The sequence below is a fragment of the Pseudoliparis swirei genome, chromosome 1 (assembly GCF_029220125.1).
Source record: "Pseudoliparis swirei isolate HS2019 ecotype Mariana Trench chromosome 1, NWPU_hadal_v1, whole genome shotgun sequence".
In the NCBI taxonomy this organism is placed as follows: Eukaryota; Metazoa; Chordata; class Actinopteri; order Perciformes; family Liparidae; genus Pseudoliparis; species Pseudoliparis swirei.
This window is the reverse complement of record NC_079388.1, coordinates 11450417-11474138: the sequence shown is the minus strand read 5'-3', so window position 1 is coordinate 11474138 and position 23722 is coordinate 11450417. Positions and strand designations below refer to the sequence as shown.

At 40.8% G+C, this 23722-nt stretch overlaps 1 protein-coding gene, 2 long non-coding RNA genes and 1 pseudogene across 6 annotated transcripts; 2 read left to right on the top strand and 2 right to left on the bottom strand.

Annotated features, from left to right (window-relative positions):
• Positions 1-1792: 1792 nt before the first annotated feature.
• On the top strand, positions 1793-8781 carry LOC130208236 (uncharacterized). Of its 4 annotated transcripts, none has more exons than XR_008834397.1 (4): positions 1793-1807; positions 6589-7046; positions 7184-7368; positions 8183-8781. It is a non-coding gene; the product is annotated as an uncharacterized LOC130208236 (long non-coding RNA). The 4 variants fall into 4 exon arrangements; XR_008834398.1 differs by lacking the exon at positions 1793-1807 and having other exon boundaries at positions 6631-6645; positions 6717-7046; XR_008834400.1 differs by lacking the exon at positions 1793-1807 and having other exon boundaries at positions 6798-6812; positions 6951-7046.
• LOC130208364 (uncharacterized) lies at positions 3295-4695 on the top strand. The gene is made up of 2 exons (XR_008834408.1): positions 3295-3371; positions 3468-4695. It is a non-coding gene; the product is annotated as an uncharacterized LOC130208364 (long non-coding RNA).
• A 1892-nt stretch (positions 8782-10673) lies between the features above and the next one.
• On the bottom strand, positions 10674-11756 carry LOC130198064 (4-galactosyl-N-acetylglucosaminide 3-alpha-L-fucosyltransferase 9-like). Its single transcript, XM_056421124.1, has one exon. The coding sequence runs from the start codon at positions 11754-11756 to the stop codon at positions 10674-10676; it is 1083 nt and encodes a 360-aa protein (XP_056277099.1).
• Positions 11757-18991: 7235 nt separating this feature from the next.
• Positions 18992-23138, bottom strand: LOC130195088 (4-galactosyl-N-acetylglucosaminide 3-alpha-L-fucosyltransferase 9-like; annotated as a pseudogene).
• Between the last annotated feature and the right edge of the window lie 584 nt (positions 23139-23722).

Here is a 23722-nt window from a genome sequence, read left to right as displayed (position 1 = left end):
GCACTGTGTCAAATATTTGTAATCAGAAATGATAATGAATAAATTAAAATAAATTCTGACACTAACATCTTTTTAAACACATGCATACACACACACACACACACACACACACACACACACACACACACACACACTACTCAGCCAACTGACCCGTAACCTCCTAATTGTCTTTCAAATTAACCTTACATATAATATTTACCTAAATATAATACATTGAGGTCATGGGGTGAAATCGCCTCCAAAACCTTCACAAGAGGAAAATCCTTAAAACCAGTCTTTTAGTTAATTTTTCGTACTTTCAAGCAACTTAGAGATGTGGATCCTCTAGAGGGACATCTGAATATGAATACCCTAAAGTTTGGGACTGATAGCTGCAATTTAAGGGCCCCCAAAAAAGGTCCAAATGGTCAAATTGGGCCTTATTCTCTTATATTCGCATATTTTTTGATAAGTGCAAAAATGGTCATAATCTCCTAAATATTAGTCCTGGATATCCAAAATTGAACACAAACACTCAAGACAGGGCCTACAATGAGATGAAGGGGTGAAATTTCCCCCAAAACACCCACAAAAGTTAATTGGCTGTCTGAAATCCAGGACTTGAAGAGGGTGTGTGGCTTTGTAAATCTGAGACCCTGTTAAGACTTTGGGCTGATTTTAGCTTCTTTTTTTCTAAACATGTCAGATCTTAGCTTTCTTTTCCAGGTTGTAGCCACTCCCAAATGGGGCCCAACCATGTAGGCTGGCAATATCTAGCACTTAGCATCCCTGCTTGGTAGCGGTTTAAAAAACGAGAAGAAAACAAATGCACTCCTTTGAAGGTTTTCAAGGAAGTCCTCAAATGTTTGTAATATATGAAAAATCTCAATTATGATGTTCTACGAGTCTGTTGGACCAGTGCTCTGAGATGTTGGTGATGTTCTACCAGGCTGTTGGACCAGTACTCTGAACTTCTCCGTACTCTGCTGGGGGAGCAGCATTGTAACTGGAGAAAACCAACCGACTCACTAAACTGGTGTGGAAGGCCGGCTCCATCATTGGCTGCAAAGAGGACTATCCGGAACAGGTGGAGAGGAGGACATGAAGAAATGTTTGTCCATATTGGAGAACATGGACCACCCTCTCCACCACCTATACTGCAGGGACAGCGGAGCACGTTCTTCAACAGACTGCTTCAGCTCCGCTTCACAAGGACAGATACAGGAGAACCTTCCTGATACAGGAGAACATTCCTGATAGAGGATAACATTCCTGATACAGGAGAACCTTCATGATACAGGAGAACCTTCCAGTTACAGGAGAACATTCCTGGCAACTATTAGACTTTACAATAAATCACCTCTGGCCAGATCCTCCTCAAATTGAACAACATCAATGAACATTACACCGCTTTCACTTAATATACACTTAGATACACTGTATTTACTTTCATTTTTATTATTTTTTAAATGTCCTTTATTATTTAAATTCTTAAATGTAATATGTCCTGTCCTGCGATTTTATTTTATTGTATTGTATTCTTCAAATAATCTAGTTACTAGAGAAGAAAACAGCACAGACAGCCAGAGACAGACAAGAGAACAGAGAGAGAGAGAGAGAGAGAGTTCAAAGGCGAGGCCAGGTGCAGTGATCAGACTGATCACAGCAGTCAACAAAAGAAAAAAAGCAACGATCACTGATTGAACTGTTGAACCCGGTTTCGCGCCTCTTCTCCGCAGTTTGAGCGGCGCGCTGCTCTCCGGCTTCAGTGACTCACGAAACGCCACAGATTGAACAACAGCTTCCTGACATGACAGCTCTTCTTGAGGTAAGAATGCCAACTTAATTTAATTTCAGAGAGTAAAAGTTGTATTGAACGGGCAACGTTAGTGACACTTTGAGGTTTCTACTCGGCTCTCTGGTGAGGAGTTGAGCTAGCCTCGTGTGAGCTAGCGGGTAGCTACTTTTGAATTCGAGGCATGGTGTTCTGCAGTTCTGTGTCGCCTTGGACGTCAAGAGTAAGTTAATTTAGCTATTTGATGGTTAAGTGTCTTCACGTTTCTTTAACATCGTCGATGTAACGTAGGTTGTCGGTTTCTGTGTTGAAGGAACCAACATTAGCTTACTTTACCACATGTTAGCTCAGGCAATGTGTAGCTAACTTTCGTATTATAGGTTCTTTACTGTGGCAGGTGGGTTAAGACACCTGAGGGGTCACGTGCTACACACTTCATCTAATAACGACCATTTTATTGAAGTGCTTTGAAACTGGTTCCAAGCAGAGCTGTGTGCTCAATGGTGTTTTGAGCCCTCACCGGCGCCTTCCAGGCAGCCGCTGCCTGGAAGGCGCCGGAAGGTGGTCCCGCCCCCCAAAACTCTGATCCAATCAATGCGCTACCCCCACTTGGAGCGGAGCGCATATTCAAATCCACTTTTTGGAGCGCATTGCATATTCAAACCCGCGCATTTGGAGCCAAACCCACTTGGAGCGCATTTGGAGCGCATTTAACCCACTTGGTTCAACAATTTCAAAGGTACGTAGCTATTTTTGGGCCGGCTAATGTTGTGGTAATGTTATTTCAACCTGCTAGCTAGCAGATAGATGATGCTAATCTTAGCTGTGGTAATGTCATTTCTACCTGCTAGCGAGCTAAATCTGGTTAAAACATTAGGTAACAAAGTAAGATTAATTACTGCAGATTAATCACTGTATTTGAGTGATTGTTAATGGTTAGTGGTTATCTTTCAAATGATGCCTGTGAGGCACTTGACGTTGAGACTGGTTGACTTCCAGGCTGCTTTGGAATAAGGATACCTCTGAGGCAGCCACCAGTTTTTGGATAACTCTGAGGCATCATAGGTAGTGTTGACTGCCAGGCTGCCTAGTCGTTGGTATACAGGTTAACTCACAGGCATCCAGTTGGTTTTAGATACCTGTAAGGCATCTAGACGGACATTAAGAGGGCTGACTCCCAGGCTGCTTCCTAACACTGGTTAGCTCTCAGGCAGCCAATTAGCTTTGGATGCCTGTGAGGCACTTGATGTTGAGACTGGTTGACTGTAGACTGATATCCCTTAGTTAAATTGTCCTCATGCCTCCTCATACAGATAGGCCTATTGAATAAATCTGCCAGATTATTTTAACATTGCATATGCCTAACATTATGTGATAATACTAATCACACTCATATTGCCTTTCTCTTTCAGTTCATGAAGAAATGGCGCCCAGGAAGGTAAGGTTCAACCTAGACCTACTTTAATGACTAAAAAGTCTCTTTCACACACTGACATTTAACAATGACTTCAATAATTCCCAAAAATACTTATTAGTTCCTTGCAATGTCTTTATACAGTAGGATGGAAGCGGAAGGCCCTGCAGGTGTCAAAAGGTGGTAAGTTATTCTTTATCTTGCCATCTGGACTCGAGTACTACAACACTAGTTCATCTCCTCATATAGCAAATTTGGTTACTTCTTGTTACTTTATAGGACCATCTGCAAAGATCGCAATTTTCCACCAGTCACCACTGGTTGGTGGAGCCCACGCCCAGCCCCAACCCCATCTAGCCCTGCTGCTCCATCCACCCTTCCTGCCCCATCCGGCCCTGCTGCTCCACCAAGCCCTACTGCCCCATCCCAGCCGGCATTTCAGAATGTCCACAGCCTTTTGAGGACATGCTCAGGGCATCGGAGCAAAAGGTGAAGTGCACAGCTAGGCATAGGTTTCTTCAAGACAGGTTTATATTTTTAGTGGTAGTGTGGTAGTAACAGTGCTGAGACCATTTGTGATGGGATCTGGGAAAACCAGTCACATGGTGAAATTTGACCTTTTGGAAGCTGACTTCAAGCTTGTTTCAAATATGTTTTCATTATTTGTCTGTTTCAAATGTTATGATTGCCCAAACTCAGCTGATCAGTTAGATTTCATGGAATAGAATTTTGACAAAAACAACTTTAAAGAGAGGGGTTCTAAATAGACTGGCTGGTTGAATAAAGCACATTTTAACACATTCAATTAATGAAAACAAGTAGATATGTTTAGGGATGATAGACATGTTATAGAATAATAATTGAATCAAAACCCAATTTCACCAAAATACTGAGTTTCGACCTACTAGTATTTTCACTCTAATCTCAAAAATGTCCCTTTTCACCATGTGACTGGTTTCCCCAGAGCCCATCACAGTTTTGGGTTATAGGAACATCTGTTGGGATGGCAGTAAAGACAGAAGGGCTATGTACAGACATTACATGTGTACAATACTGTACTGTATGTAAAGAAGATGAAATCCTAATATTGTTACGAATAATATTGTTGAAACATTGAAACCTTCTTTGAGTGTGACTCAGAAATTATTTTTACAAAGATACCAGATAACGGTGGAGGAGATCAGGAGGAGGACTGCTCCACCTGATTGCAAACTATTCAAAGACAGACCACAACAAGCAGCAGATACAAACTGTCCATCACGACGGGGCATTTAAGCGCAGGCGAAGACAGCGAACCCGTAACTAGTCTTTCCCCAGTTTTCCGACCTGTCCCACACTGCCCCAATAAAATATTTAGATAATATTTATAGTGTATTAAATTCTGCCATCCTTTGTGCTTAGTAAACTAAGCTGTTTGCGTGTGAAATTTTGTTTTTACCATTTTACTGTGTGTATGAGGGTTGTATTTGGCCTTTATTTTCAATAAAGAATATGTCACACCCCATCAGTCATGTCTCCTCCATCATGTGTGTGTCCTCTGACGATACATTTTTAAAAAATAATTAATGTAAGTTGGGGTTTCATTAACTTGTAACACTCTACTGGAATAAACCCTTATGTGAAGCTGTAGAAATTAGTGTTGACATATTGTGTTACCATGACTATTTGCCTTAATCCACATGCCTAACATGTCGGATCTGTAATTTACACCATGCGATTTCAGGCCCAGCTAGCTAAATTATCAGACTAGTTAAATCAAGATGCCAAGTTCAATACACTTCCAATTCACACATACACAGTGATGTAGAACATGAAGATATTTAATTAATGAACACAACAAACAACAAATTGCTAATTGTTAATATTTTCAATGTGTGTGTCAACACACTTTTTAAAAATATCCACCACCACCTCTACCATTCCTGGCCCCAAGGTGTGCGTGAGGAGGTCAAATTGCTCATTTGACCTCACCTGGTTGGCAGTGCTGGAGCTGTTGTCTGGGAAAGATAAAACATAAATTCAGGATAAATAATGTCTATTAAACCTGTCAGAGCCATATATAGGATGTGGAATATTGCAAATTACTTGAACTCCGTGGCTGGCTCCCTGTGGCCACAGTGGGGTCTGATGCCGCAGCATGGCCACTTTTAAATTCGATGCTCCTGGCAGCCAGAGCACCACGGAGGAGCACAGGTCCTTGGCTTCGCCTTAACAAAATGGGAAAGACATATCATGACACGAACACAGTATTAAATTCAGATTTGATGCACATACCAATGTGACAATGAAACACTTATTGACACTGGGGTGTAATAGTTTGGCTCTGTGTTTCTGGAGTTCTTGATTGATATAAAGAAGTCTAGAACGTCTTTAAAGTAGTTATTTATTGATATAATGTAGTCAACACTACCTATGATGCCTCAGAGTTATCCAAAAACTGGTGGCTGCCTCAGAGGTATCCTTATTCCAAAGCAGCCTGGAAGTCAACCAGTCTCAACGTCAAGTGCCTCACAGGCATCATTTGAAAGATAACCACTAACCATTAACAATCACTCAAATACAGTGATTAATCTGCAGTAATTAATCTTACTTTGTTACCTAATGTTTTAACCAGATTTAGCTCGCTAGCAGGTAGAAATGACATTACCACAGCTAAGATTAGCATCATCTATCTGCTAGCTAGCAGGTTGAAATAACATTACCACAACATTAGCCGGCCCAAAAATAGCTACGTACCTTTGAAATTGTTGAACCAAGTGGGTTAAATGCGCTCCAAATGCGCTCCAAGTGGGTTTGGCTCCAAATGCGCGGGTTTGAATATGCAATGCGCTCCAAAAAGTGGATTTGAATATGCGCTCCGCTCCAAGTGGGGGTAGCGCATTGATTGGATCAGAGTTTTGGGGGGCGGGACCACCTTCCGGCGCCTTCCAGGCAGCGGCTGCCTGGAAGGCGCCGGTGAGGGCTCAAAACACCATCGAGCGACATGTGTAGACAAGCTCACATATACCGGAGCGGTCAGTCCGGACAGTCACGTGACCAGACACGTTATTGTACAGGTCTGTTCACGTGACCGCTTTAAACTGCGTCGGGACTGCTGTTAACGTGACGCTCTTAACTTGATGCTGTTGACGTGGTCGGGACTCTGTTCACGTGACTGTTGTTAACATGACGCTTATAACTGCGCTGTGGCGGACATGACAGCTCACAGCTCCTCAGAAGCTCCGTGAGCTGTCCAGTGAGGGGATGGTTTCATGATCAAATCTTCATTTACCGTCCACATTATCAGATGAGGACGTCACCAAAGAGTGTCCTTTGAGTCGATGTTTACATTTATGTACAGATAATTAAGAACATTTAGTTTATCGTAAAATGCTAATTATTTTCTCCTGCCACCTTTCAGACAGTCATCCAATTTGGATGGAACAACTTCGTGACCTTAATGACACCCAGCAACACGGTGAGATTATAATCCATTTAAATGCAAGAAGCATGACATTTTTTAAGATGTTTTTTCTTTATTTGTGTTAGAGATGCACACAAGCACCACAGGGGAGGAACTGCAGCAAAGGGCCCACCGGAAATCAAACCTTGGCCGCTATGATGACGACAACATGGGGCACTTGTGTGAATCTAGCCTTTTCATTTTGATTTACAACCTTGGCATTGAAAAGAGCAAAAGTTGATGCTTGAGATGATTTTGGTTTTACTGAAGAGGATGTACGTCTTCCCCTTGTCCTTTATCTCCTTACTCTTTCTTTTTAGGTGTGACTACGACTACCAGCATGGACCTCGACACCTTCTTTGCTGTTCCACTAGTGTGACCCATGATCGGATACAAGTTGTCAAGGATAAACGGTGGTAAGTGGTTTTAAGTTCAGTGTGTTAATTTAACAACAGAATAAATTGTTATTGTTGTAACCACTTTGTCATGTTGTAAATGCTATTTAAAGTTATATTATTGTTAATCTTTTCAATTGTCTTTTTTCTGGCTGTAGAGAGAATCATGTCAGCCCACAGACAACCGATTGACCTGTGAGTCTTCAAGCAGTAATGATGACTACGCCTGCCTTAAGTTCCAGTTTCCTGAACATCATGGCATGTCTGCAGGAGATTCGGTCCCCACCTGTCTTCAGTCTGGACCTAATGACTCAGACACCAGTCTTGTCGAGGCTAAATCGAGGTAAGCGGTGATGTAGTTCAGTATAGCAAATGATAGGTGCAAGCACAACTCAAACCTCCCTCAATTGATCATCCTCAATTAATTTTCTTGTGGTTTGAACTGATATCCCCCTTAAATTTAGTTCCACGTATAGCAGAAACATTTAATTAATTCTATGGCATATCGTCATGTGTACTATCTTTCCCAAATCCACCCTAAATAGGTTTGCAACTCTGTCTTTGCACACAGGTGACATGTACTATAAATGTAATGATAAATGCAGGAGGGCATTGTTTGCAATTGCACTGGGTCTCATTAAAACAATTTAAATGTAAGGCGGAGGAAGATATATCAGCTATTGTACACTGAGTATTTCAGTTATACAAATCCACAACAGGCTCGACTGTAATCTAGTTTATCCTTTTTTTGCAATAAAAATGGTGTTATTGCTTATAGGGGTACATCAAAAGGTTTTATGTTAGTGTATCTTAAAAAAATACAAACATGTTTTTAAATGATGGAATTAATTGGATGGGCTGTTACCCTGGTTGGAAACCCGAACCACGTGAAACGTGATGATGGTCTTGATTGCCTGAGTGGACTCATCTGTAGGCTGCAAGATTACAGACATGTAACACATTGTAATGATGCCTTTATGCTAAAATATGTCCTTATTCAACATTGAACCTGACTTATTAATATTGTTTAACTATAAAGGTGACTTTATCATTGGAGCTCAGTTTATCAGAAGGCAGTGAATGTGTATCTGTTTCAGCATCATGCTCAAGCACTGCATCAATCTAACTTTGCCTTTGCTTTGTTTTTTTGGCTGCAGAGAGGATCACCTGATGTCAACATACGAGTTTTCAAGAAGAACTTCCTGAACTTTGTGTCCGTGTGAGACTCTACCATGCTGGGTGCCCTCTTCAGTCAAGCCTGGACACAGAGACTCATTGCTCTTAATCAACTCTGGGCAAGTGGCTAATCTTTTGCTTATTCATGGGATATCCTTCATGTCCACACCCTTTTTCTTCAAGATCTCAACAATGCTTTGTGAGTATACAACACATGTGAGTGGATCAGTTCAACCTGTTTTTCACAGAATGTTAGTTTCTTAAGGTTTTCATCAACGATGGTTTGTATCTTGTTTTCCAAAAGGTGTTATTAAGATATTTCCATTTGTAATTTACAATAATCAAATGTTGACTGTAAAATCTATGCCAACCTATTGTTATACACTGTACCATGTTTTAGCAAAGGAATTCTGGTGACTTTAGTTGCCAGCAACTTCCTTTGAACTTTGTAATAAAATACCGTAACTGTAATAAAGTTTACAGTATATAACTGTTGTTTTTACAAAACTTACTGTCATGTCTTGTATGTTCACCGTTAATTGGAACTTTTCAATAAAGTACCATAATATATTATACAGTTGTACTGTGTTTTTCATTGGGTTTACAGAAGAACTACACATTTCTAGTATGATATACATTGTCAAATTACTGATTTTAAGCATATTATGGTATTTTTCTCTGTAAATCTCATGATATTCCAAGAATATTGCATGAGCATTGGATGCTAAATTTAAGGAAACTTTCCTACATATTGAGAAAACAATTCTTAAATTTGTCATTGTATCAAGACAAATGTACTTGTTTTAGTGTAAAATTACTTATTTTAAGATGTATTGCCTAACATATAGCCTTATTGCAAGATGATGGTACTTTCATTTCCAGATTTTAAGCACATTTGCCTACATATTGAGAAAATAATTCTTACATTTTTCATTGTATCAAGACGAATGTACTTGTTTTTAGTGTAACATTACTTATTTTAAGATATATTGCCTAACATATATCCTTATTGCAAGATGATGGTACTTGTATTTGCTGAATTTAAGCACATTTTCCTACATATTAAGAAAATCATTCTTAAATTGTTTCATTGTATCAAGACAAATTTACTTGTTTTTCATCTGGCTACACTAGTTTTAAGATATTTGTGGGTTCTTCAAGGCTAGATACTTTTACTTGTTTTAAGAAATCTTGGCAAGTAAAATTTTCCTGTTCTGTTGGCAGATAATTTGGCTTATTTCAAGTAATATTCCCTCATTTTATTACTTTTTTTTCTTTTTTTTTGAGGCCGAGTTTTTGCAGTGCGTTCGGGCCTGATGAGTGACGCGCGTGCACATCGACAGCGGAGGATGCTCTGCTCGGCGCGCAACACCCCGGATGATGTCGGAACGATCTCCGCGGAGAGAAGCACTGGGTATTCAATTATCTGGTCTCACCCCAACACACTCGAGGGTACAAGGCTCGCAGAGCGGTTGGCGGGAGACACTCTGACTTATCAATATTCTATTTTTAGGACAAACTCCGCGACGAGGACTCGAGAGTTACGAGTCCCTCTCTCGGTCCCGGAACCAACCACGGTTCGGCCGAGAGCCGGAGGTCTACCAGTTGCAGCGATATCTCTCTTCAGTACAAAATGTCAGTGGAGGTGTGTGAGGAATCAGTATGCAGTGGTGTAGTCCAGGGTATACGCCGGTATACGGCGTATACCCACTTATTTTTCAGTCAGCATTGCGAATACCCACTTCTCAATCACCGCTGGTGCCTGGTGCGCATTATTTATAAAACAGGGTGTTTATCCTTTGCTGTATGGCAGGGCTTTTCAATAGGCGGCCCGCGGGCCGAATCCGGTCCCCGAGCTGCTTTGGACTGGCCCCCGGAGTGTGCTGCGACGGATGAGCCGAAGATGACCACGCAGGACCCTTGTTCTCTTCGCACATGGCCCTCTGCTTATCGTCCCAGCAATGGCCTCGACTCTTTTATTTGACCTTACAGCCACTCTCCCCGTCGGCCGGCCTGATTGATGCCTGGTTGCTTTCCTGTTGTTTTAGTTAAAAGGAACTGGTGTCTCCTTAAATCTGTTTTAGTACTAACATTGCGGGTTCGGTACTTCCCCGCCTGGTCCACGGATCCCCCTGCTGAACTTCCAACCCCGGAAAAATTTGCATTTATTTGTCCCACTTCTAACAGTCGGAGTAACTGGTTCAAATGAGATTTATTTGCACAACACTGACACGTAACACCCTCACCTATATAAGCTCAAACACAATGTTTGAAACGACATAGCACGTGATACACTGAAACTTAAACAGGTGTGGTATCATATCTCTGTCGTGTCCTATCCAGAACCTGGATCTACATGTGCAAGATCGTCAGCGAGAAAGCTGCATGCGCTTGTGTGTGATAGACTAAACTACACAATATACAAGAAAGTCAACAATATTTGCATGTGTGAGCCACTATCAAATGACATTCTCAATTCTGTTCCCTAAAGTACCACTCATAAAGGTTCTGAACTACATGGAAATCCTTGTCTCTTGATATGTGGTCACAGGCGAGGCAGATAGGATAAATGAATTCATTCTTGGTTGCCAGCAGATGAGGGGTGGCTGTGAAGAACTTCCTCCACTCAAAGTAACGTCCATACGCCTCGTCATTCATTTGCAGCAGAAAGTCTGCCAGTGACTTTGCATCAGGAAAATCATTTTCGTGAATAAAGGCGTCGGCAGGAAGGAACTGCTCATAGTTTTCTCTTGGCGGACCCAAAACTACAGGGACCGTCCCCGCCACCAGGGGCCCGTTAACCTTCTCTGTGATGTAGTCTCTGTGGATCGAGTTCTCAAATGAGAGGTAAAACTTACAGCTAGCAATGGTTGAATAATATTCATCATAACTCAAAATGTGCCCTCCATAGGCTCTACCAAACATGTGGATCTCGATGTGTTTGGATAGATTACGATAATATTGTTCTCTCACAGCTGTTCCAGTTTTAGGGTTTTTGTTACTGACAATCCAACACACTAGTTTGTCTTTCTTGGGCAGAACAAAGTCCTCTTTCAGTTCTGTCTTTCTGATCGTGAGCTCATTCCTCACGGTGATGTCAGCATCTCTTCTGTAGCTCAGCGTTAAGTTGAACAGGTTGTCCAGACCCGGTGGCGTCGCTGTCTTCTTCGGCGATTCGACATGGAACCAAATCCACTTCTGAAAAGCTGGACGGGGGTCCTGCGGCAAGTTTCGCAAATACTTGTCTATATCTTTCTGGAAGAAAATGACTCCCTCTGCTTGACTGTAGAGGGATCTATTATCCGTCAGAACACAACTATCAATGTGGAAGTGTGTTGAGCAGATTTTGAAATCAAACTGTATACCGAGAGGCCAGAACCACACCAGGACTATGGGCTTTTCTTGTGGATGACGATATTCCTCTTGAGCAAATCTAGGGGGGCAAACATGAGATGGTGCCTTAAAATACAGCACAAAAGCCAGAATGGTGCCAATGAGGCCGATAGCGGCTGTAACTCTTAAGCTGAATGTTTTCTTGGAAACCGGTGTCGACATCTGTAGAATGAGAGAATGAAGCATAAAATTAGATAACTACCTCAGGAGGTGCAGCAAATGGAGTCAAAGATCATCAGTCCAAAAGATTAACACCACATATGCATGGAGAGATGCAAGGAAACCATGCGAGAAGAGAGGAAATGAAGAAATGTGTTTTAAGAGAACTGCAAACTCCTTTCCTCGAGTAAGGGTGTCAAACTCATTTTCACCCAGTGCCACATCAGCATTAAGGTTGCCCTCACAAGGCTCGTTGCTACTGTAACACTAACTACTCCCTCAAATTTTGTTAAATAACTTTGCATTTGATTTTTTATTCAAGTGTAAACATATTTGATATGCATTTATATACATGTAAAATGATATGTACGCAAATGTATCTGTTATTAAAATGAATCCATTAAAGTAGGGTTAAAGCAAACTCATAATTTGTGATATTGGGCATTTTAAAATAAACTGAATTGAATAGAATAGTCTGGGGCACACCTGCTCACATACCTTTGCCATTGTTCGACCATATTATCGACCCAGTTGAATGTGTGCACTCAAATTTCCTCAGTTGTCACTTGCACACTCTCAGTAACTTTGTATATCACTTGCATTATCAGTGCAGCACAAGAAAACACACACACAAATCATATCTATATATATTCTCAGATAAGCTTGATATTGTGTAGTGTATATATAGAATTTTGAATTTTTGTGTGTTTTGAGTCCCACTGACCGTTCACAGATTCCAGATTCTGGGTGACCAACCCACTTGTGAGACTCCAGTTGAGCCCCCCCCTTCCCCTCCCTCAAATCCTTGCTACCAGTTGCTCATGATTGTATTCATTGCTTTAGATTCTCTCTCACACACACACACACACACACACACACAAACACACAAACACACAGCTTTGCGGTCAAACATGAGTTTGTAACCCTGAACTCCAGATGTTTCCAAAGACACACACCCACGTTTGGATTATGCATCACTTATTTTCTGTTACATTTCTTTTTCTTTTTTTATATTTCCTTTTTTCTTTTAAGAAGTGAGAGTAAGACTGGAGAGGTTGTATCTTACTTCCTACTTATGTCTACAGGAAAGCATCCAACAGTGGATGTATGTGTGTGTAGAATCTGGTTGGATTGGCAGAAATAGGCAGAGAAGGAGGGGGAATAGAAAAAGCAGTGTAGAGACCCCGTAGGGGAATAGAAGGATGTCAGAGGACATGGGTACAGAAGAGGAATGAAGGAGAAAAGAGTTAGGATGAAAGAGGAGGAAGAGATGAAAAGAGATTATGCAATCAATCGGTATTCTTACCGTGTGTGCTTGTCAGACAAAAAGAAGCTCAGGCTGGGCCAGTTGATAAAGTCTCAAGTTTACAGATATTGGTGTCTCATAATGTTTGAAGAATTCACTCGAAAAAATCTGAGTTCAATCCAATAATGTTTATTATTTAAGCAAATAATCAAACTGAGGCATTGTTGGAGCAACACTGTCTCATAGTTGTTCCGTCTGAGGCCAAAGCTAGTCCTTTTTTAAGACTCCTCCTTCTGTTGTGCAGATATGTTGTCTTTACTTGTGGTTCCACCCACTTACTTTATACTTTATGGCAGCACCAGGCACGTGCACAGACATTTTGGGGGGCAGGTGCTCAAACCAAAAAAAAGGACACCCAATGGCAACATCTTTTTTTTGTTGAAGCATAAGCAACAATACACTGATGATGCTGTCCGACCTGCGTTTCATCTGGGCAGGTTTGGGCAGTTATCTTACATTTTCTTTATGAATAAAGATGAATTATTATATAGCAACAACATTACAAGCGTTCTGATTGGCTAATGGGTCGTCATGCCAGCCACATATTGCCCTCCTCGCTGGTCTGATACGGATCCGTATTGCCCTCTTATGTCATTTTCAAAATGAGCGATATTGATAGACATCAACAGCCAAGAGCAGTGGTCCTCAAACTAAGGCCTGCAGGCCGGATACGGCCCGCCTCCACATTTGGCCCGGCCCTCTGAACAAGAGAGGCCTTATGATTTTTTTTTCAGTCTGGCCACGCAAATCCTAGACTAGCCCGTTAAATAGAACGGAATAAGAATTATCTCTCTCTTCTCTCTCTCTTCTCTCTCTTTTCTCTCTCTCTTCTGTCTCTCTTCTCTCTCTCTCCCTCTCTATTCTCTAAACATAACTAACGTCAGTAAACGCATGTCGGGGAGAAATTCTCACAAGAACTCAAATAAATGCCCCGTCGGATATTAAAACACATTTGGGGGGAATTGATGACAGAGAGAGTAACTTTTATTCTTAAATACTGATGAATGAAAAAAGTGGGCTCCAGCAAAAAGGGCACTTTACTCATCCAGGGCAAAAGGGCTGGTGCTTGAGCACCACGAGGGGTCTATCTGTGCACATGCCTGGGCAGCACGGTGGCTCAGTGGTTAGCACTGTCGCCTCACAGCAAGAAGGCCCTGGGTTTGAATCCCGGTCGTCCCGGTCCTTTCTGTGTGGAGTTTGCATGTTCTCCTCGTGTCTGCGTGGGTTTACTCCGGGTTCTCCGGTTTCCCCCACCATCATAAAGTCATGCACCGCAGCCTCACCCCGGTTCGTATGGATGTGAATGAATGTTGGTGGTGGTCGGAGGGGCCATAGGCGCTGATTGGCTGCCACGCTTCTGTCAGTCTGCCCCAGGGCAGCTGTGGCTACTGATGTAGCTTACCACCACCGGGATGACTGTGTGTGTGTATGACTACTGGACTCTGTAAAGCGACTTCGGGTGTCTTGAGAAGTGCTATATAAAATAAATGATTATTATTATTATTATTATTATTATTATTATTATATATCCAAATAAATAAATTAAATAAAATATACACTTTTATTAATCCCCAAGGGGAAATTAGTTCTCTGCATTTAACCCATCCTTAGTTATTAAGGAGCAGTGGGCTGCGGTGAAGCGCCCGGGAAGCAACTGGGGGTTCAGTGCCTTGCTCAAGGACACTTCGACTTGCAGCTAATGGGGAGAGCGGGGATCGAACCCACGACGTTGCGGTTGAAGGACGGCCCTCTTACCCCACTGAGCTAAAGCCGCCCAAACCAGGTTGGTGAGTTTAACTGTCAGCCTGACAGTTCACATGCCTTTGTAAAACATATTTGATAGTGCTGCCCAGGTGGAAATAAAAACACCTTTTTGTATTTAAAATATACTTACATTTTAAATAGTAAATTGCAAAAATACTATCAAATAATTTTAGTTTCTGTAAATATATAAAAAGAATACAAAATTCACGCTTTCCCCGATTCTTAAAATGCATTATTGAGCTGGTTGTTTCAACACTTTCCAACCGTTTAGTGCTTTTAGTCAACAGAATCACTATTACAAATTATCTTTTGGTTATTAAATCACAATACATAAATGCAACTTTTAGGATGTACTATTTGTTCTATTATATAAGCTCTGTGTTCTTTGGCCTGATGTTTTTAGTCCAGCATGTATGCCTCTCACTCAGGGCAGCTCTTCTGGGATCTCAGCTCTACTCACACTTTAAGCTACGGTTGGAGGGCGCACACACACACACACACACCCACACACCCACATACACACACACACACAAACATACTCCCCCCCACACACACACACATACACCCCCCCCCCCCCCACACACACACATAAATCGTATCTTCAGTATATTCTCAGAAATGCAATATTTGAGTGTTATTAGTATATAAACTTATTCATGCTATTATTTTAAAATATTAATTGTAATATTATTTTGGAATGTGTTTAAAAGTAACTGTACATATGGACCAAAAGCAAAACAAATAAAAAATAGTGAGCTTAACTCATATCTGCTTACTTTGTTGCCCATAATGAAAGAAACTTGGTAAAGAATACTTTCTGGTGAGTAAAGTTATTACATTTATCAACTCAAGTAACCTTTATTTAAAAAAATGAAAATGATAGGCCAATATCAAACCTCACATTTTAAAGTAAAATAATGGGGAAAGTGTTTTTTCAACAGCTGAATAACTTCTTGGACAAAAATAACTGTTTTGATATCTTCCAATCCGGCTTTCGTCAGCACCACAGTCCGGAAACTGCTCTTGTTAAGGTTTACGACATCCACTTGAATGTCAGTCTTAGAAATACTAGATCTCAGTGCTGTATTCAACACAGTTGACCATGACATACTGCTAGACAGACCAACATACTCAATTATATCTAGCGATCAAACCAGAGGAGACCAACCAGCTCGCTAAAATTCCAGCATGGATGACCTGCAACTTCTTGATGTTAAACTCTGACAAAACTGAAATTTTACCCGGCACTGAGCACCTCAGAGATAAATTATCTGATGATGTGGTGTCTGTAGATGGCATTGCCCTCGCATCCAACACCACTGCAAAGAGTTTTGTCATTATCTTTGATCGGGACTTGTCCTTTAACTCCCACGTAAAACAAATCTCAAGGACTGCATTTTTTCATCGACGTGACATTTAAAAAATCAGGCACATCTTGTTTCAAAAAGATGCAGGAAAAACTGGTTCACATGATTGTTACTTCTAGACTGGATTGCTGCAACTCCTTATTATCAGGCTGCTCTAATAAGTCTCTTAGGTCTCTCTAGTTGATCCAGAATGCTGCAGCTCGTGTTCTCACTAAAACCAAGAAAAGAGATCACATCACTCCTGTATTAGCTGCTCTGCACTGACTCCCTGTAAAATCAAGAATCATATTTAAAATTCTTCTCACCTACAAAGCCTTGATTGGTGATGCACCATCATATCTTAAGGAGCGTGTAATACCATATTACCCCACTAGAGAGCTGCGTTCACTAAATGCGGGACTACTTGTGGTTCCTAGAGTCTTAAAAAGTAGGATGGGAGCCAGAGCCTTCATTTATCAAGCTCCTCTTTTATGGAACCAGCTTCCACCTTCAGTCCGGGAGGCAAACAAAATCACCTCATTTAAAAGCAGATTTACGACTTTCCTCTTTGACAGTGCTTATTTGTAGTCTGTACTTATAGTATAGAGGAGGAGGAAGAGGAGGAGGAGGAGCCTAGCAGCAATACTAATACATTTTATTTAGCGACATTTAACATAAATAAAAGTGAAATAAAATGTCACAAAGCCTGGGCTTTAATCCGGCCACACCTAATCCCTGTAGTTTTGGGTGAATCACTAAATATCTCTCGATCCACCATCACGCCACATCTACACCCCCGGTACGACAGGTGGTGCTTTACAGCATGGTCAACTTTACACAGCGGAGATTTTTGTCATCCAACGGCGATGTAAATTCTCTAAAAAAAATGTTTGAGTGAAGAGATACCTGCGGCACGTCTGTTACCTTGATACCTTGACCTTGCTTCTCCGTTCCCGCATGTCTTTCAATGGCAGCTTCATCCTGACTGCTTATTTCAACGTCCCAGCGACAGAGAGCAGCAGCCATGGAAGGAGTCTCGACTGTTTTTTAAAATAAAGTCATGTTCTTTTGTTCATTCTGGGTTGAACGACGTCTGACGTGTTGGCATGTTTTCTTCTATGTGTTAACTTTCTGTCATTGTAGCCAGCGGCGTAGATGACGTAGCCAGCACACGGAGCCTTGTTTTTAACCAATGATATAGGGTTAGAACCTAAAATTATATAAATAGAATTAAACTTGTTCACTTGTAAGAGTGAATGTATCATTCAGTAAGTTTAATAACTGTATTTTGAATTCACTAGCAGTGACATATTGTTCTATTATCATCAGACCGGTAACCGCATACACATTATTGGTGACACCCTGATATTTACAATGGAGGGAACTAATTTAGTAAATTGTCTGTTCTTGAACGAGGCGATAGGAATAGTGTTTACCTAGAATACTAATGCAACAAAAAACACATGTTCTTCTATTATATTGCATTTGCTGGTATATAGCATTGCAAATAGTTACCTTCGCATTGAAAATGCAGAAGGTAATGTTTTGATCGCCGTGTATTTATTACCTTCGCATTGAAAATGCCGGAAGGTTATGTTTTGATCGGCGTGTATTTATTTATTTGTATGCGTGTTATTCGCAAAACTCAAAAAGTATTGAACCGAATCGCATGAAATTTGGTGGGATGATTGTTTATTATCCGGGGACCAGTTGATTAGATTTTGGGATCGATCGGGTCAAAGGTCAAAGGTCAAAGGTCATGAACAGGTCAAAATCTTTCGCAGAACTCAAAAAGTATTGAACCGAATCGCATGAAATTTGGTGGGATGATTGTTTATTATCCGGGGACCAGTTGATTAGATTTTGGGATCGATCGGGTCAAAGGTCAAAGGTCATGAACAGGTCAAAATCTTCGCAGAACTCAAAAGTATTGAACCGAATCGCATGAAATTTGGTGGGATGATTGTTTATTATCCGGGGACCAGTTGATTAGATTTTGGGATCGATCGGGTCAAAGGTCAAAGGTCATGAACAGGTCAAAATCTTTCGCAGAACTCAAAAAGTATTGAACCGAATCGCATGAAATTTGGTGGGATGATTGTTTATTATCCGGGGACCAGTTGATAAGATTTTGGGATCGATCGGGTCAAAGGTCAAGGTCAAAGGTCATGAACAGGTCAAAATGTTCTTGAATCGCATGAAATTTGGTGGGATGATTGGTTATTATCCGGGGACCATTTGATTAGATTTTGGGATCAATCGGGTCAAAGGTCAAGGTCAAGGTCATGGAAAGTTCAAACTCTTTTTTTACCATAGCACGATACATTTTTGTCCAATTGGCATGCAACTAATGCCAAAATGTTCATAATTCAATGCCAAATCTTGTGATATGTGAAGGTATGCGCTCTACCGAGTGCCCATTCTAGTTTATTTATTTATTTGTATGCGTGTTATGCGCATAACTAAAAAAGTATTAAACCGAATCACATGAAATTTGGTGGGATGATTGGTTATTATCCGGGGACCATTTGATTAGATTTTGGGATCGATCGGGTCAAAGGTCAAGGTCATGAAAAGGTCAAAATCTTCTTTTTACCATAGCGCGGTCAATTTTTATCCAATTGGCATGCAACTAATGCCAAAATGTTCATAATTCAATGCCCAATCTTGTGATATGTGAAGGTATGCGCTCTACCGAGTGCCCGTTCTAGTTGGTTATATAGTATAGTATAATTAGTATATGTTGAAACATTTAAAATTCCTCAAGAATCTTTATATTTAGCCTTCATTTAAAAATGAATAAGTTGATCAATACAAAGATCCAAGATTTTGACTGTAAAATGTATTGTATCAGTGACATTCCCATTTATGAGCATGATATAATTTAATTATGACAATATAAAGTTCTACAAAAAAGAAGGTTGAAACTATTACATCTAAATTTACAAATTTAAAATCAAAAGATATTGCTATTATCAGCCAGAATCATGAGTAACAACAAAGTCACAGAGAAGCAATCCCTTTGTATTTACCCAGATTTGTGCCCCCTCTATCTTCATAGTGACAACTTGTTTCCCATCCTGAGGTGTCGGCGAAGAACGTAATAAAAGCACGAATGTACAAATGACATGACAGATAAGCAAAGATTGAACGCAACCTACCAAAAGCCTCTTTGTCTCTACCTCACCTGGTCCTATCGTGGATCATCTATTTGTAATGAGCAAACAGGCAACAACTGTTAAGGAAACCATTGGGAGATGGACCGTTGCTATAGAAAACACATTTGAGTGAGAGATAATATACATGACAGGGTTGAGAAACAAAGTTCATAGGAGGTTATCAAAATTGTAACATTAATAACATTAACAAAATCACCCTACCAGCACCTATAAAGCATCAAGTATCTAGTTGCACGTGTGAGCCACTATCAAATGACATTCTCAATTCTGTTCCCTAAAGTACCACTCATAAAGGTCCTGAACTACATGGAAATCCTTGTCTCTTGATATGTGGTCACAGGCGAGGCAGATAGGATAAATGAATTCATTCTTGGTTGCCAGCAGATGAGGGGTGGCTGTGAAGAACTTCCTCCACTCAAAGTAACGTGCATACGCCTCGTCATTCATTTGGAGCAGAAAGTCTGCCATTGACTTTGCATCAGGAAAATCATTTACGTGAATGAAGGCGTCGGCAGGAAGGAACTGCTCGTAATTTTCTCTTGGCGGACCCAAAACTACAGGGACCGTCCCCGCCACCAGGGGCCCGTTAACCTTCTCTGTGATGTAGTCTCTGTGGATCGAATTCTCAAATGAGAGGTAAAACTTACAGCTAGCAATGGTTGAATAATATTCATCATAACTCAAAATGTGCCCTCCATAGGCTCTACCAAACATGTGGATCTCGATGTGTTTGGATAGTTCACGATAATATCGTTCTCTCACAGCTGTTCCAGTTCTAGGGTCTTTGTTACTGACAATCCAACACACGAGTTTGTCTTTCTTGGGCAGAACAATGTTCTCTTTCAGTTCTGTCTTTCTGATCGTGAGCTCATTCCTCACGGTGAGTTGAACAGGTGGATCAGACCCGGATTCCTCCCTGTGTTCGTCGGCGATTCCACATGGAACCAAATCCACTTCTGAAAAGCTGGACGGGGGTCCTGCGGCATTCTTTTTAAGTGCCAGTCTATATTTTTCTGGTAGAAAATGAGTCCCTCTGCTTGACTGTGGAGGGATCTATCATCCGTCAGAAAACAGCTATCAATGTGGAAGTGTGTTGAGCAGATTTTGAAATCAAACTTTATATTGAGAGGCCAGAACCACACCAGGACTATGGGCTTTTCATGTGGATGGCTAGATACCTCTTGAGAAAATCTAGGGGGGCAAACAGGAGGTGGTGCCTCAAAATACAGAGTGAATGCCAGAATAGATCCAATGAGGCCGATAGCGGCTGTATTTCTTAGGCACAATGTTTTCTTGGAAGACGGTGTCGACATCTGTAGAATTAGAGAATGAAGCAAACAATTAGCAAATGCAGCAAATGGAGTCAAAGATCATCAGTTCAAAAGATTAACTGAGGAAAAACTAACGGCATTAATGTTGTTGCCAAGGTGAAGGTAAAAGCTTCTGCAGACTGATTTCATTTAGCATTCATAGCTAAACCAACAGAAAATTATGAGCGGAAACTGACACCTGTTGCTGGCTTTGCAGTAAATTCCCCACAACTCCCATTATGCAATTCAGCATGAAACGTCAAATCAATGCTGAACATTCTGTATTTTAAGTTGTGTCTCTGGGGCCTTATCATAAAATAAATTCTGACAATTATTTAGCATTTAAAAGAATCTTTTAAAGCTACCTGTAACCCTCTGATATATTGTTGTCTTATTTTGATTAGCTCAGGTTAAGCAGCACATTTTATAGCCAATCGCGTTCCTTCCTGTTTTCATTCTGCCGGACGGTGGCTCAAAATACAGAGTGAATGCCAAAATAGAGCCAATGAGGCCGAAAGTGGTTATATTAATTAAATACAAGGTGTTCTTGGAAGCCGGTGTCGTCATCTGTGTAAGTAGAGAGTGAAGCACATAACTACTTCAGGAGTTTCAGGCACGTTCATCGTTATTTTAACCCAAACAACGATCTGTACCTAAACCTAACAATGTACTTGTGTTACAAAACCTAACTGTTTGTTTTCTGTGAAGACGATACTTTATTTAAAAATGACCGTATGCTTGTAATGACCGGAAACTGACACCTGTTGCTGGCTTTTTGGGGGAAATGCCCCACAACTCCCATTGTGCATTTCAGCATAAAAACATTCTGTCATTCAAGTTTTGTCTCTGGAGGCTTATCAAACTGTACATTCTCACAATGTTTTAGTATTTTAAATAATCTTTTAAAGCAACCCCTATATTGTTGTCTTGATTTGATATCGGGTTAAGCAGCAAATTGTAGAGCCAATCCTGTGCTGCCGACACATGTAAATATCTGCGTCAGATAGGATTACCGTTGTCCTATTGTCGTTTACATTTCATTCTGCCGGACGGCAGGGTAAACGTGCCTGACATCCCAAGTCTCTTAATTGTATCCCGTTTCCCTCATTTGTGTCTTAGTTCCTCCCACCAGAGATGCTAATCACAGCTGGATCAGCTTCGGCTTTAACAGATGGAGAGACTTTTGACTGAGTTGTGTCTGAACATATGATCAGTGTAATGTAAATGTTTCCTGGTCCGAACTGTTTTTAGCTCACTTTCCAATTAAACTCCGTGATTGTCTTATTTATGGATGATTTGCGTCTGAAAGTTTTGAAAATTTGATTCTGACTTCATTATTAAATAACCCAGAATCTGATTATAGTTTATTAAAAAATATTTTAAAGCAACATGTAACCCTCTGATATGTTGTTGTCTTGTTTTGATTAGCTCAGGTTAAGCAGCAAGTGTTATAGCCAATCCCGTACCGCAGGCTACTTCCTGTTTTCATTCTGCCGGACGGCAGGGTGAACATGACTGAGGTACATCCCAAGTCTCTTCATTGCATCCTCATTTCCCTCACATGTGTCTTAGTTCCTCCCACCAGAGATGTTAATCACAGCTGGATCAGCTGTCAGTCGGCTTTAACAGCTGGAGAGACTTTTGACTGCGTTGTGTCTGAACACATGATCAGTGTAACGTAAATGTTTCCTGGTCAGCACAGTTTTTAGCTCACTTTCCAATTTAAATAGCTTCCTATAGGGAAGCTGATTTAACACACGGGAAGGTCGAGTGGCCATTGTGCCTTTTGTGTATTGATCCACGTCATTATTAGCGAGTGATTAGGCAGAAGTTAAAGAGATTATCTTCCTGTGGTTTCTTATTATTGGTTTATCAGTACTTTGCAAAAATGTTGTCCGATAGAAAACATATGATCAGCGTCTAAAATTGAAAGAAGCTCCAAATTTGTTGGATTAAAATTGAGGTTTTATTCAGCCAAGTAGGCCTGTCAACATAAAGAATATACCAGAGAGCTCACACTTCTGAGACATAACATATAACATAGACAGCATGTCTCTCTTTGGTCAGTCCTGTGTTCAAACTCACACATTCTGGAAATTTCTAGCACTATGACCTTTGTATATGCTTTGCATTATCAGTACAGAACAAGAAAACACACACACACACACACACACACACATACACGTCAAAGAGGAACTTGATTCATTCATTCTTGGCACACAACCTGGCTCTTAATAATGACCTTTTGGTTTTTAAATCACTTAATATTAAGTCAACAACAAAAAGCAATGTAGAGACCTCTGTAGAGGAATAGAAGGACGTCAGAGGACATGGGTACAGAAGAGAAATGAAGGAGAGAAGAGTTAGAATGAAAGAGGAGGAGGAGATGAAGAGAGATTATGCAATCAATCCCCACATTCTTACCGTATGTGCTTGTCGGACAAAAAGAAGCTCAGGCTGGGCCAGTTGATAAAGTCTCAACTCCTGCTCCAACACTTTGTCTATGCTGTAGTTTACAGATATTGGTGTCTCAAAGATGTTCGAAGAATTCCCTGGAAAAGTTCTGTTCAATACAATAATGTTTATTATTTAAGCAAATAATCAAACTGAGATATTGTTGAAGCAACACCGTCTCATATCGTTTTTCCTTCCGAGGCCAAAGTGAGTCCTTTTTTAAGACTCCTCCTTTTTAGGTGGCGATACATTTTGCATTACTTGTGGTTCCACCCACTAGTTATCCTTGTCAAACAAGTCTTTAAAACAGTGTAGGAGCGCAGGAATGAACGCAGCAGACAAAGTTGGTTGGCTGCATACCTCTGTGGCCGTTTATTCCGCTCACACAAACAAATCACCATGACACTGACAGCTCGTCACCTTTAACCCCTCAACGCCACCTCATTGCCCTGGTTACGATACCAGCTCTTAAAGGGACTCTGTCACGTATATTGTAAGCCACCCCACAAGTGAATGATGTGCTCCAAGCAGAGTCCCCTACAACAGCATATATGGTTAATATTTGCACTTTGCCTTTGTTTGATCACATTAATTATTACCTTTGCATTGA